The sequence below is a fragment of the Chelmon rostratus genome, chromosome 18, assembly GCF_017976325.1.
Source record: "Chelmon rostratus isolate fCheRos1 chromosome 18, fCheRos1.pri, whole genome shotgun sequence".
Classification (NCBI taxonomy): domain Eukaryota; kingdom Metazoa; phylum Chordata; class Actinopteri; order Chaetodontiformes; family Chaetodontidae; genus Chelmon; species Chelmon rostratus.
Genome location: NC_055675.1, coordinates 22,830,436 through 22,843,804, shown reverse-complemented (window position 1 = coordinate 22,843,804; position 13,369 = coordinate 22,830,436). Strand labels below are relative to the sequence as shown.

Here is a 13,369-nt window from a genome sequence, read left to right as displayed (position 1 = left end):
AGAGAGGATGAAACTCAGTGATGCTGCGATGCAACGTTTAGCGTTCCAAAATCTCCCATAAACAAGGTTTTTGACCTGTAGCTCTTTTGCCGTCCTTGTCGGGCCAATGATTGACTAATGATGTCCTGTTTGTCTGCCCAACATGCTAAAAGGAGCCGAATTACATACCAGGAGATACCTCAGTGGGTTAGTCGACAATGAGCTGCTAGTATAAGGGCCTCACCATGGACCTGAACAAGCTAGCTTTCCTCCTGGGAGCCCTGCTCTGCACTGGTAAGATGTGACAGCATCTTTGATGATATTTATGAATCCGTCTATGTAACACAAGAACATTTCTGTCCGAGCAGATGCTTCACAGCTGACTTTTACTGGGTCATTGTATGACTTTTGACTCTCTCAACATCTCCGCTGTATTCAGTTCATGTTTGAGTCTGTCACAGCTGCTGCCATTAACAAGTTGAAACCTTCCTCTTATCCTCAAATATCACCTGTGTTGTACCTCAGGGTTCAGTCTCAGGTCCTTTTCTTTTTTTGCATGTGCCTTTATGTGACTCTACAATAAGGGTGATGTATCAGTCATTGTTACGCAGATGGTACGCACTTTAATGTACCCATTAACTTCTATTCCAGATGGCAAAAGTTTTATGACGGCATCGTCCGACAGCTGTTCTGTTGATCCAGCTGAGCCATGTTTGGGGCAGGATATCAAGTCTTGAGCGAATAGTTAGACATTTTGTGAAATGTCGACAGAGAGTTAGTTAAGAGGATTGATAACACTCGAATGTCTGAAGCTATAGCTAGGAAATAATTAGTTTAGCTTAGCATGAAGATTAGAAGCAGTAGGGCAAACAGCTAGGCTGTATAGCAACATGCACCTACCAGCAGACGTGCTGATGGGCAGATGTGGTTGATGTATACCTTTAGACGGAGCCTGGCTGCGTCCTTTTCTTCCAGCTGTTTGCATTCATTCTTAGTGTTAAAATAAAGTAAGGGGGGGAAATTCAGATGTTGCATTAGCACAAGGACAGAAATAAGTACAGATAAATAAAGAAGAGTATAGTAAATATATACTGTAAGTATAAAAATGGGACAATTAAAAATAGCTTAAAAAAGGTAGGTTTTTTTTCTTGTTTGTTTTTCTTGCTGTTTGACTTCTGTTACTCACCTGTGAATCACAATGTTTGTCATCTCAGTCAAATTAGCCAACACTGGTTTGTCCACACACTGAGTGACAGTGTCTCACTCTTACTCAATTCCCAGTCATGTGGCGTCTCGTTAACGTCACATTTTTTCATTATAAAAGCCGATGCTTGTAAAAGTAAGAAACATGTGTACGTGCATTAGTGGTTTCTTTTTTTTTTTTTTTTTTTTGAATGTCCAGATTGTGTGGAGACTCTGCAGCTCAAGACAGTTTCACTACACTGACACCTTCTGTTACCTCACTCAGTACTGTTTAACACATTTTAATTACGGCTTTTTTATTATTTGAGACTCTATTAACAATTGAAAATGCCTGAAACTAGATTTGAGCTGGATGACAGCCATGCATTCATGCACTGAATGATAATAAATGTACTGAATGACGATGAATTGATGTTTGTGTCTCTGATTTTTAAGTTAGTGGTACTGATGTGGACGGCTACTCCAAAACTGAGGGAGCGTGGATCCTCTCGCTGAACAAAAGGGAGTACTCAGTGAACTCTGTGGCTGAGTGTGCCGTCAAATGTGACATTGAAGTATCCTTCACGTGCAAGTAAGTTCACACTTCTGAAATCCAACTTGTGCATTTGAGGCCCGGCATCCCAACCTGACATCTGTACTGCTTTCACAGGTCTTTCATGTATGTTGAGAAGGACCAAGAGTGTTGGACAGCAGCAGCAAACTCTAAAACAGAGACGATCGTGCGCAGAAGCAGCGCAGCTTTTTATGAAAAAAACGGCAAGTCCTTTTGTTTTCATTTCCAGTTCTAGAGGAATGATGTCCTCTCACATACTCAAAGGTCTAAAGAGCGTTCCTGGATCCCCAGTTTAGATTTTACATGATATTTTATAGCCTGCGTTACGTTGTGGTTAATGTTTAACCTATGTTGCATGATCAGTGATGTTTGGACTGCGTCTGCAAACACAGTGAGGTGGTGACGCACGTTCAGCACTACCGAGACTCAAATTTTGTGGATGAAACATCATTTGAGTGGGATCAGATCAATGATTCACTCAGAGATTAATTATATCATTGTACTATGCCGTGCACCGTACAGTGAATGCATCAATAAGCATTCCTCCTAAGCAGAAGCTGATTTTAATGAACGATCAAACGTGCTGATTAGTGTCCTTTGTGAATGTTGCTGTTTTTTGTCTTGTCTAGAATACCTCCTGGAGTGTGTAAATGGAGTAGGAACAGATTACAGAGGAACAAAGACCAAAACAAAGTCTGGAAAGACATGTCAGAGATGGGAAGCAAAATATCCACACAGGCCCAAGTGCGTATTCACCTAATATAATGTCAATGCACATATTACACCATATCCTATGATCCCTGTTCGTAAAATTGATCTCAATGCATCTGCTGCAGCATCACACCGCAGACCCATCCCCAAGCAGACCTGGAGTCGAACTTCTGCAGAAACCCTGATGCAGACAGCGGGGGACCCTGGTGTTACACCACTGACCCCAACACCCGCTGGGAACACTGCAAAGTACCCAGCTGCACAGGTAAAAACTGACTTACTTTGTGCTAGTTATTTTGTTTTTTGTGTGTGTTTCTGCTTGATATCAGTGTCACAGAGGCACAAATATAAACTACTGATGTGTCAGAAATGAACCCCTATTCTCCTGATAGCCAGCGGTTTCACAGTCCACCGTGTAATTTGTGTCCAAATTATTCTGAAGTGGAAAATGCACTGGAGGCATCATACAGTGTCCTCAAACGTTTCCACAACTGAAAAATAAAACTTGTGTGCAATGAATTTCTACTTTTTTTTTTTTTTTTTTTTAAAGACCCAGGAGGTAAAAGGTAGGTAATGTCCACGAGAATGAAGCGTCCTGATTTTGGATGGATTATCATGAAATTTGGTATGCGCATTCATGTACTGGACAGGATGAATTTTTGGTGATTCTCTGACTTTTCATGTTGCACCGCCATCAGGCTGGAATTTTAATTTGACCTAAACTTTGTGACCAAATAACTGCAAAACCATCAGCTTCAGTTGTACTTTTATGTTTCTGGCTAATTAGTGAATGCTAGCATGCTAACATGTTGAAATAAGATGGTGAACATGATAAACATTATACCTGCAGTTGCAGGAGCAAGGAGTTTGCAGTGTTGTTAAGTTACAGCAGATATTGTATTGTCTTATGTGTTGCTATTATTTTTTTCTCCTGCAACATTTGTGGCATTGTGTTACTTCTCTATACAGTTTACAAACATGTGATGCATTTCTGCACTTATACAGTACATCCATATGTACTGTCTTCATGAAGTAAATGGAAAGGCAGACCAATGCAGCATGTAGTGTAATGTGTCTATGCTGGTTTCTCTGCAGAGGAGTGCATTCACTGCAGTGGTGAGGACTACAGAGGGAAAATCTCTACGACAGAAAATGGTTTCACCTGCCAACGCTGGGACTCCCAGAAACCTCACAACCACGGCTACAACCCCAGCGCGTAAGACTCTAGAGCAGCACATCAATCCATCAATCAATCACAGAGCAGAGCAGCACATCAACCCATCAATTAACCACAGAGCAGCACATCAATCAACCACAGAGCAGCACATCAACCCATCAATCAACCACAGAGCAGCACATCAATCAACCACAGAGCAGCACATCAACCCATCAATCAACCACAGAGCAGCACATCAACCCATCAATCAACCACAGAGCAGCACATCAATCAACCACAGAGCAGCACATCAACCCATCAATCAACCACAGAGCAGCACATCAATCAACCACAGAGCAGCACATCAACCCATCAATCAACCACAGAGCAGCACATCAATCAACCACAGAGCAGCACATCAAACCATCAATCAACCACAGAGCAGCACATCAATCAACCACAGAGCAGCACATCAACCCATCAATCAACCACAGAGCAGCACATCAACCCATCAATCAACCACAGAGCAGCACATCAATCAACCACAGAGCAGCACATCAAACCATCAATCAGCCACACATCAACCCATCAATCAACCACAGAGCAGCACATCAACCCATCAATCAACCACAGAGCAGCACATCAACCCATCAATCAACCACAGAGCAGCACATCAAACCATCAATCAACCACAGAGCAGCACATCAACCCATCTATCAACCACAGAGCAGGATTGAATAAATAAAGCACATTTTCTATAAGCTAAACATGTTTTTTCTTTTTCGCCTAATGATTTATGTTTGCTTTCTCTAGACTTCCAGAGAAGTATCTAGAGGAGAACTACTGCAGAAACCCAGATGGGGACCCACGACCCTGGTGCTTCACCACCAGCCCATCTAAACGGTGGGACTTCTGCTCTATACCCCGCTGCAGTAAGTCTTCTGTCCCGTTTCACCATTGTAACCTTGTACCCGCCCAAACTTCCATCACTGAGAGGAAGGATCAGAAGAAAGCTCAGTCCCACATACCTGTTGAAGTGCCCTTAAGCCAGATGTTTAACCCCTTCCTGCTGCAGCACCACTGAAGTGAACATATTTAAAGAACATGAAAAACACAATTATTTCACAGAATGAAAAATATAATGTAGTGGATTGTTTGAATTACAGCAAAGAGGTCTAAATGATGCTAAGAACCAGGTTGCTTAGTTACCTGCAGGCTTTTAGCATAACACACCTCACTGATACATCCCATTTAGATAAGCATGTTATAAATTCTGAATTAACGATGATCATATTGGGTGCATCTATACATCACCAGTAGAAATAGAAAAATGAATTGAAAAAGGGGGGGGGGGTAAATTCTCAATATAGATATGATGCTATCAATATAAAATGTATTGACTTTTATATAATCTTAATAAAAGGCCCTACAACCACACATCTGCTACTTTTGATTTTTTTTTTTTTTTTTTTGACAAATTGGACATTTTTTCAAACATTGCTGCTACAATCTACAAGTTCTACCATCAATCCGTCTCATGCTCTGTGCCCAGCATCCGAGGCTCCCACCATCGTCCCAGAGGTGACCTGTGCCACCGGCGAGGGTGGACTGTACCGCGGTACAATAGCTGTGACGGAGTCTGGCAAAGCATGCCAGAGCTGGTCGGTTCAGACGCCACACAAGCACAACCGCACGCCAGACAACTACCCCTGCAAGTAAGAGCTACTATGACAGAAAATATTGTTTTTCAGAAAAGAGAGACTTAATCATTTCACGTATACGGTTCATTTACTGTGTCTTCCGTTCTTAAAGCTTTTCTCAATTTAATTTTCCACTGTACGCTATCGGCTTAGCACCAAACATCAGACAAGACAAAGTTAGCATTCAGTGAAAAAACGTTTAGTTGCCAAACAGGCGCATATATTTCTCTGGAGGTGATGGAGACCAAAACAGAGCTAAAAGGGGCGTAGTGCAATTATGGTCATTGGGCACAGCGTGCTCCCCATAGAACAGTACAAGCCAAGTTCCTTTCAAAAATCTGCTACTTTATAGGTGTCCATGCCTTATTGTTCAACGTACAACATTATGACGCCACGTGAAGATTGTTCATGAATCTCAAAGAGTTACATATCAGGTCGACGTAAATCTAATAGAGTAAGGAGCACAAATTTGCAATAAAATATCAGCTTTTATAATCGGTGAGTCTGACCATTTTCACCCAGTAGATGTTCCTCTATAAGAGGCTCTAGATGGTTGAATTTAGTGGTTTGTTTTAAATTTAGCTGAAATTATTTTTGCTTTGTCAATAAGATGAATGCCGAATTTACAAGAACTTGGTGCTATATCGTTCCTAGGAGATCAGGTGCTTCACAGCAGGCAGAAGCACTGCACATCAAAAAAAGTTCTATTCCGATTTAAAGCTTTGGGGCATGTAAACGCACATCTAATCAGATCACTTTATTTAGCGGCCATGTTGGAAGTTAAGTTGGTATCTCTTAACTTTTAAATATTGTCCATGTTACCAAAGCTATTGTCAGTACACGGCTGTTGCTATGGAAGTGTGTCAAAAGAAATTGGAGACAAAGAGAAATTAACACAAAGGTACAAATGAAAATAAAGCTCTTACAGGAAACCAGAAGCTTCATCCAGAGCATGGTGCAGTTATTGTTACCCGTGTTCATCATCATTTTTACTGTCTGTTGTTTGCCAGAGGCCTGGATAAGAACTACTGTCGTAACCCCGACAACGAGAGGATGCCTTGGTGTTACACCACTGACTCTGAAACTCGCTGGGAGTACTGCAGAGTGCCGAGCTGTGGGGATGGAGCCGGACCAGGTATGACAGTTACCGACGATGATGATGAAAAAACTGACTGAATTTGTCACAGTTGTGAGGTAACATGATTTATACACCTGCACGTTAGTGTTCTGTGACATGTTCATGTACTTTGAAGAACAAGCAACGTGGCAAAGGAAGGATAAAGGACAAGGCAAAGCAATGATTGATGGACACAGCAACCAGGCGTTGGGGTCGTTATCAAGGTCACTGATGCCACTTGGGTCAGTAGAGCTCCTTGATAACGATCCCACAGAGGTTAAATAACTGGGACTCCCCATCAGTCAGTTAGAACTGAAGATGCCCCTTGAATGAGAGGTGAAATATTTTTTAGGATTCTACAACCAAGTCCAGCTGCCTTTGATTCAACCCTACTGGATGAAAAATATGACTCTAGATGTATGCATCAGTGAATCAGTCTGATTTCTTGTCTTTTGCTGCAGATGAGCCAGTGATCCCCCCAGAGGAGGAAGACTGTTATGAGGGAGACGGGTCAAGTTACCGTGGCATAACATCAGAGACCATCAGTGGGAAAAGATGTCAAAGCTGGAGCTCCATGACTCCTCACAGCCACAACAAAACCCCACAGAGCTTCCCCAACGCGTGAGCATCATCATCATATCTACTAACACATGTTACATTTAAAAATGCAGATTTGACCCTTAATGAGGCTTTATTAATTTTTACTGACATTTAATGACAAACAGTTAATTCACCCATCTGTTTTAGGTAATTACTGACTTTTTTAAATTAAAGTATGTGTGTTTGACTTGTCTTTAAGAATTACACTTTCTGTAAGAACCAATGGGCTTCATCTGTCTGTAGTTTTACAATAACAATAGGAGACGTTTCCTTTAAAGTCAAGGTAGACATATGTGAGAAGTTTCTTTCCTGGTTTAATTCCTGGAGTAAAATACAGAACCTTGTAGGTTTTTAATACCTGCTGTCCTGAAGTTCAGGTTTTCTCTTTCAACAGGGACCTGAGGAGGAACCTGTGCAGGAACCCCGACCGAGACCGAGCTCCCTGGTGTTACACTACAGACCCCAGAGTTCGCTGGGAGTACTGCAATTTGGAGAAATGCCCCCCCAAACCTTCGGGAACATCACCCGCCATCCCTTCTAAACCCCAGCCCCCCACCACCGCCACCCAGACCCCACCACAGAAAGGTAAATTGTTTAACTTTGTAAATACGAGTTTGTCAGTTTATTTTATTCCATAATGAACCACTTGTTTCTCCCTGTCGCTGTGTCAGACTGTAAGGTTGGAAATGGAGAGTCATACCGAGGTCCAACCTCCATCACCATCCTGGGTGTGACCTGCCAGGCCTGGAGTGCTCAGAGTCCTCACCAACACAACAGCTTCACCCCACAAAGTCACCCCACCAAGGGTCTGGAGGGCAATGTAAGTGTGTTCCTCTATAAACCACGAACATTACACATTACAGTTCAAATCTGGTAAATCATTATATTTGTTTCTGGTTCATTGACTCTGTCCTTGTGTTTCGCTCTCAGAGCTGCAGAAACCCCGACAACGATGTGAACGGGCCGTGGTGCTACACGACCGACAGGAACAAGAAATGGGACTACTGTCAGATCCCTGACTGTGGTGTGTGAACACTGTTTACTGTCAATCTTTGAACTTTTAAACCACTCTACCAGTGTGGCTCAATGAATGGCAACACTGAGAGTGAAATATCTCAGAACATGTGATACATGTGATACAAACATTTGTGGTCCCAGAGGATGAATCCTGCGGACTTTGGTCATCTTGATTTGACACCTGTTGCCACCAACAGGTCGAAATGTTCACCTGTAAAACAAATAATGACAAGTTCTTGTCAGCATCAACTGTACTTTGAGATGGATGAAACGTTTGCATGCTAATAAACCAATAATAATCCTAATTGACTGCATGTTATCATGCTAATGTTAGCATTCTGAGATGCAAAACATTTGACATACCATGAAGCTAACATGCTAAACTTTTATACTTTGTGTTTGCATGGTAACTTGCTAATATGCATGTCAACATTCTAGTTGTTAGGGCTAGGGTTAGAGCTGAAACATTTACTCATAAGACTGATCAACAGAAAATTAATCAGTGACTATTGTGATAATCAGTTAGTCATTGTCATGTACTACTTTCAGCTTCTTACATGCATTTAAATAACAAATTATTAACAAATAGACAGACAGAAATGTAACAAAAATACAGGGTCATTCATTGTCCACCACCGTCTCAGCTCATTAACTCTGTCGTGGTCTCTCTTGCTGGGAAGAAGAGACGAATGAAGACAGCTTGACAAGCAATCAGCAATAACAAATGACAAACTGTGACAGTAACACCTTAAATGAATAGAATCTCTTTCACTTTTGGACAGTTGGTCAAACAAAATAAGCAATTTGAGGACATTACCTTTGGCTCTGGGAAGCTGTGGCAGGAAATATTCACTACCGTCTGATCAGTCAGTTAAGCAAGATGTGTCAGACATTAGTCACAGCCCGAATCCAATTCAGCTCCGAGCACAGCTGAAGTACACTCAACCTCACGGGTTGAAAAATGAAGTTCCTCAAAGCTGCAGTCCCACTTGAGGCTGGTTGCAGACGTGAGTCAGTCCCCATAGACCCCCATAACAAAATGTCGAACTTTACAGTAGAAATAAGCATGTTTATAGCCTGGCACTGGCCGGTCTCTGTAACCAAATTCCTCCCTCATGACAACTGTATGGGGATGAATTTTATATGACTCATTCATTTAAATTATATTCAGGCTTAAAGTTATACATAATTAAGGGTATGGGCGCTTTGAGCGACAGCTAGCCACTAGGTTTCATCAACCAGGCTTCATTCAGCCGCCATTCATTCCATCCACGCTCCACCTCTTTGCCCACCCTTGGGTTAGTCTGGAGTTTGATGGTGTCAGGCACTGCCAAGATGGCGACGGCCAGAGCCACTGTCACTGCCTCTTCAGAAACCTGTGGGTGACATCATGGAGACTACGTCCATGTTTAATACAGAGTTAACCAGAGCCAGGCAAACTACAACTCAGACTAATGAAAGCTGATTCAAGTTTGACAATGTAGACCTGACACTAACATGCGCACTCTATAGAGGAGGTTTTGATGTAGCATGGCCTTTCTAGCACCATCAGGTCAAAATCCACTTTTTGTCCATCCAGCAGCTTCATTAAGTGCACTGAGCACCAGCCTCACAGGCTGTACACGTTTAGTCTTGTTCAATTTCCCCATATTTGTTCAATTCGATGTTTCCTGACTTTGAGCTTTCTTCCAGCTGGACTGAAGTGCGGTACACCAGTCACCAAACCCAAGCGTTGTTTTGGTCGTATTGTGGGAGGCTGTGTGTCCAAACCTTACTCATGGCCCTGGCAAATCAGCCTCCGCACCAAGTGAGTACAACGACACTGAAATGTGATTCCATGTGCAGAACATGATGAAGGTTTAAGTGAGATTACACCTAGGTTGGTTTGAGCCCCTTATACTGGCGGAATAATGAGTAGATGTTTAAATAATATCTGATATTAAATGGGTTTTATAATCTGAGGTATTTATTCTGAGCTACTTAAATCTGTGTCTTCCAGCACGGGAGTTCATTTCTGTGGAGGGACTCTGATTGACGCTCAGTGGGTCCTGACTGCTGCACACTGCCTGGAGAGGTCAGAGAGACCATCACAAGCATGGAGAGATCAAATCATGCAACAACACCACTCTGGATAGTGTGCGTGTTTCTAAATGTGTTGTGTTCTGCAGTTCCAAACGGCCTTCAGCCTACAAGGTTCTCCTGGGTGTCCACACAGAGAGAGCCAATGAGGCGTCGAAACAAGAGAGGGCCCTGGAGAAACTGGTTCTGGGACCTAGCGGAGCTGACATCGCTCTGCTCAAGCTGCAGACGTGAGTACTGAACTCATCATCCTGCAACAGACACAAGTACCACTGCTAACAATAATAAAGATACTGGTAAGTACAAATATCCTTCCATTACTCACTATTGCTACTCAGTGGTAGAAAGTAACATTTATAGAAAAGTACATTTACTCATATGTGGTATTTTAGTACAATGTTGAGATGCTTGTACTTTACTCGAGTATTTCCATTTTCTGCTATTTCATACTTCTATTAGCTTCACCTTTAGCAGGGAAGGATTTAGAGGGATCTGTTGTCAGATATTGAACATTATATTCATAATTGTGCAGCAGGTCTTCTTCCATTGCACTGCCATGTTTCTACAGTAGCCCAGAACGGACAAACCAAACGGTGGCTCTTGGGAAAGCCTTTTATGTTTTTCAAACAGCCGCCGTAGGGGAGAGTGAGGCGAGGGGTGTTCAGTTGGTTGCAATCTGCAACCTCACCACTAGATGCCACTAAATCCTACGCACTGAACCATTAACATGATTCACACATTAATGAGTCAATATTATAATCCAGTAATATAATATACATTATTCTGAAATGGGCTAGACTGCACGATAAGTGTACTTCTACTTAACTTATCTTAACGTGAATGCATGACTTTTACTTGTAGCAGAGTATTTCTACACTGTGGTACGTGTATTGGTACTTCTTCTACTGCTGTTGCTCCTGTAGATACAGTTCTGGGCTACTAATGCTTTGGACTACTTTACACACTGAAGCTGTTTGAAGGTGCCTCCATTGAGAGAAATACAATACCTAATATAAGCTGTAATCATTAGCATCTTCGGCTAACTAGCTTACTGCCCACAAGTTTAGAGAGTTTAGAATTAGCAAACTACATATTAGCTTGTGAGGTTACAGGTTACATTTAAAAAAAAAAAGCTTTGAAACAGAAAGTTATAAGAAGGCAGAATTTCCAACCCGACCATGACGCTAACGTTAGCTTAATTAGTTAGCTAGCTACAGCAGATAAAATACACTGATGTCTGTCAAACCAGTTACTGGCTACTCATTAGAAGCTGTTTTCTACCTGAAACTATTGTTTTAAAACTGAGTTTCGAGTGGTAAATCTGCCTCAGTTTACTTTGTAAGCTACACATGTTCAGTGAAATGACAAGAAAAAGAGCTGAACAAGTTTGAAATGATAACAATCACCACTGAAACTGATGCACTATGTGTGTGTTTATGTGTTTTCAGCCCTGCATTAATCAATGACAAAGTCCTGCCAGCCTGTCTGCCAGAAAAGGACTTCACTGTTCCCAGTGGAACCGAGTGCTATGTGACTGGATGGGGGGAAACTCAAGGTACAGAACCGGGGTCATGTGTCGTGATCAAAGTGACATTTTGGTCGGTCTGCACTTCTTCAAAGTCTGAGGCTAAAGACTTAAAAACCTCCAGTGACGTCCATTTTCCAGCAATTTCTTTATTGGTTTTGTAGTAATCTGTGAAGTACCAAAAGTGACAAAAATAAAAGAATTATCCATTGTTGATGGAGATATTTAAGTCAAAATTAATATATTATCTATTGCTTTTTTAAATAAACATACAGTGAGATGGATGGTACAAATCAGGGACTGAACCTTTAAATTAGATATTTAGAAGTTAAATGTGTTCTAGTATAATAGAATAATTGCAACACTCCAACACATTGGATCTAATATACTGGACGTGTAGAAAAAAGGTGGGAATAAAAAGCTACCTAAGATTCCCAAACTGTAATATAGCACCTCCTAAAAAAATCCCCAACTAAAGGGAATCCTGTGATGATGATGATAATGATGATGAGGAAGAGAAGGATGGTGAATGACTGCAGAGGGGTGTGCTGCAGGTACTGGAGGAGAAGGAGTCCTGAAGGAAACTGGTTTCCCTGTGATCGAGAACAAGATCTGCAATCGTCCATCGTACCTGAACGGCAGAGTCAGAGACCACGAGATGTGTGCTGGAAACATCGAGGGAGGAACAGACAGTTGCCAAGTATGAAAAATCCTAAAAAAAATGTGCAGACTAGAGAACTTTTTAGAAAACTGCCTCACGACGCACTGACTTTTTTGATACAGTGACACTTCAATAATTCAGTTTCCTGGGAAGAAAAAGAGTCATTCTAAAGAAACTAGAGACTTCTCAGGTGCTAGTGTTAACCAATCAGATCAGCTGCAGGTGCATCAGTGTTAAATTTGTCTGAAAGCTTACATACATGAAGTTTGCAGTGATTAATAATGATGAATGAATATTTCTGGATTGCGGGGGAACTCTGAGGAAGTCTGTTGAAAGGTGTTGGGGAATTTGAAGACGACACGTTTGAAAATGAAAGAAATGTGGGATTGTGGAGTTTTAAGAAGTGAGCTTATCAAACCGGTCTGCTTGAGGCTAGCAGCTTGAGGCTACATTAGCTGCTACTAGAATAGCAGACCCATTGTGGTAAATGTAGGCACCAGGTTTAGATAAGGAGGGGGTGCATGGAATGAAAAAACAACACCTCTAATGCACCAAATGTGTGAAACAAGTTGAAAATACATTCTGCTTCATGTATGCTTGTGTTCCTCCCTCCTCCCTGCAGGGTGACAGCGGTGGTCCTCTGGTGTGTTACTCCCAGAACAGGTATGTCTTGCAGGGTGTGACATCATGGGGTCTGGGATGCGCCAATGCCATGAAACCTGGCGTCTACGCACGAGTCTCCAAGTTTGTCGACTGGATCGACCGAACCATCAAAGCCAATTAAAAACCATCCACCTTTAACAAATACCGTCGCTTCAGATGTGACCAGTCGCCGAAAGTCAGCGTTCATTGTACTTTTTGAGACAGTTTAACATGTGTGTTTGTAGCTTGGTGTTATCTGATGTCCAGTGTTTTGTTTCCTGAGGTGGAAGCATTAGAAGCAGGTCATATTCCTGCTCTTTGGGATGTAAAGATGTGTCATCTGTTGATTAATAAAACAAAGGACATGGGGAAGCTTTGCTTTATAGAAAATGTATAAAAAAACCTACTTCCTTGTGTTTAGCAGAG

The 13,369-nt window shown here is 41.9% G+C and overlaps 1 protein-coding gene across 1 annotated transcript; it reads left to right on the top strand.

The window, feature by feature from the left end:
- Positions 1–224: 224 nt before the first annotated feature.
- On the top strand, positions 225–13,085 carry plg (plasminogen). The gene is made up of 19 exons (XM_041959131.1): positions 225–273; positions 1,618–1,753; positions 1,832–1,938; positions 2,365–2,479; positions 2,572–2,711; positions 3,542–3,662; positions 4,416–4,534; positions 5,155–5,317; positions 6,313–6,437; positions 6,881–7,040; positions 7,414–7,604; positions 7,691–7,839; positions 7,950–8,043; positions 9,729–9,843; positions 10,036–10,110; positions 10,205–10,345; positions 11,564–11,670; positions 12,195–12,340; positions 12,924–13,085. The coding sequence occupies exons 1-19, from the start codon at positions 225–227 to the stop codon at positions 13,083–13,085; spliced, it is 2,415 nt and encodes an 804-aa protein (XP_041815065.1).
- The last annotated feature ends 284 nt before the right edge of the window (positions 13,086–13,369 follow it).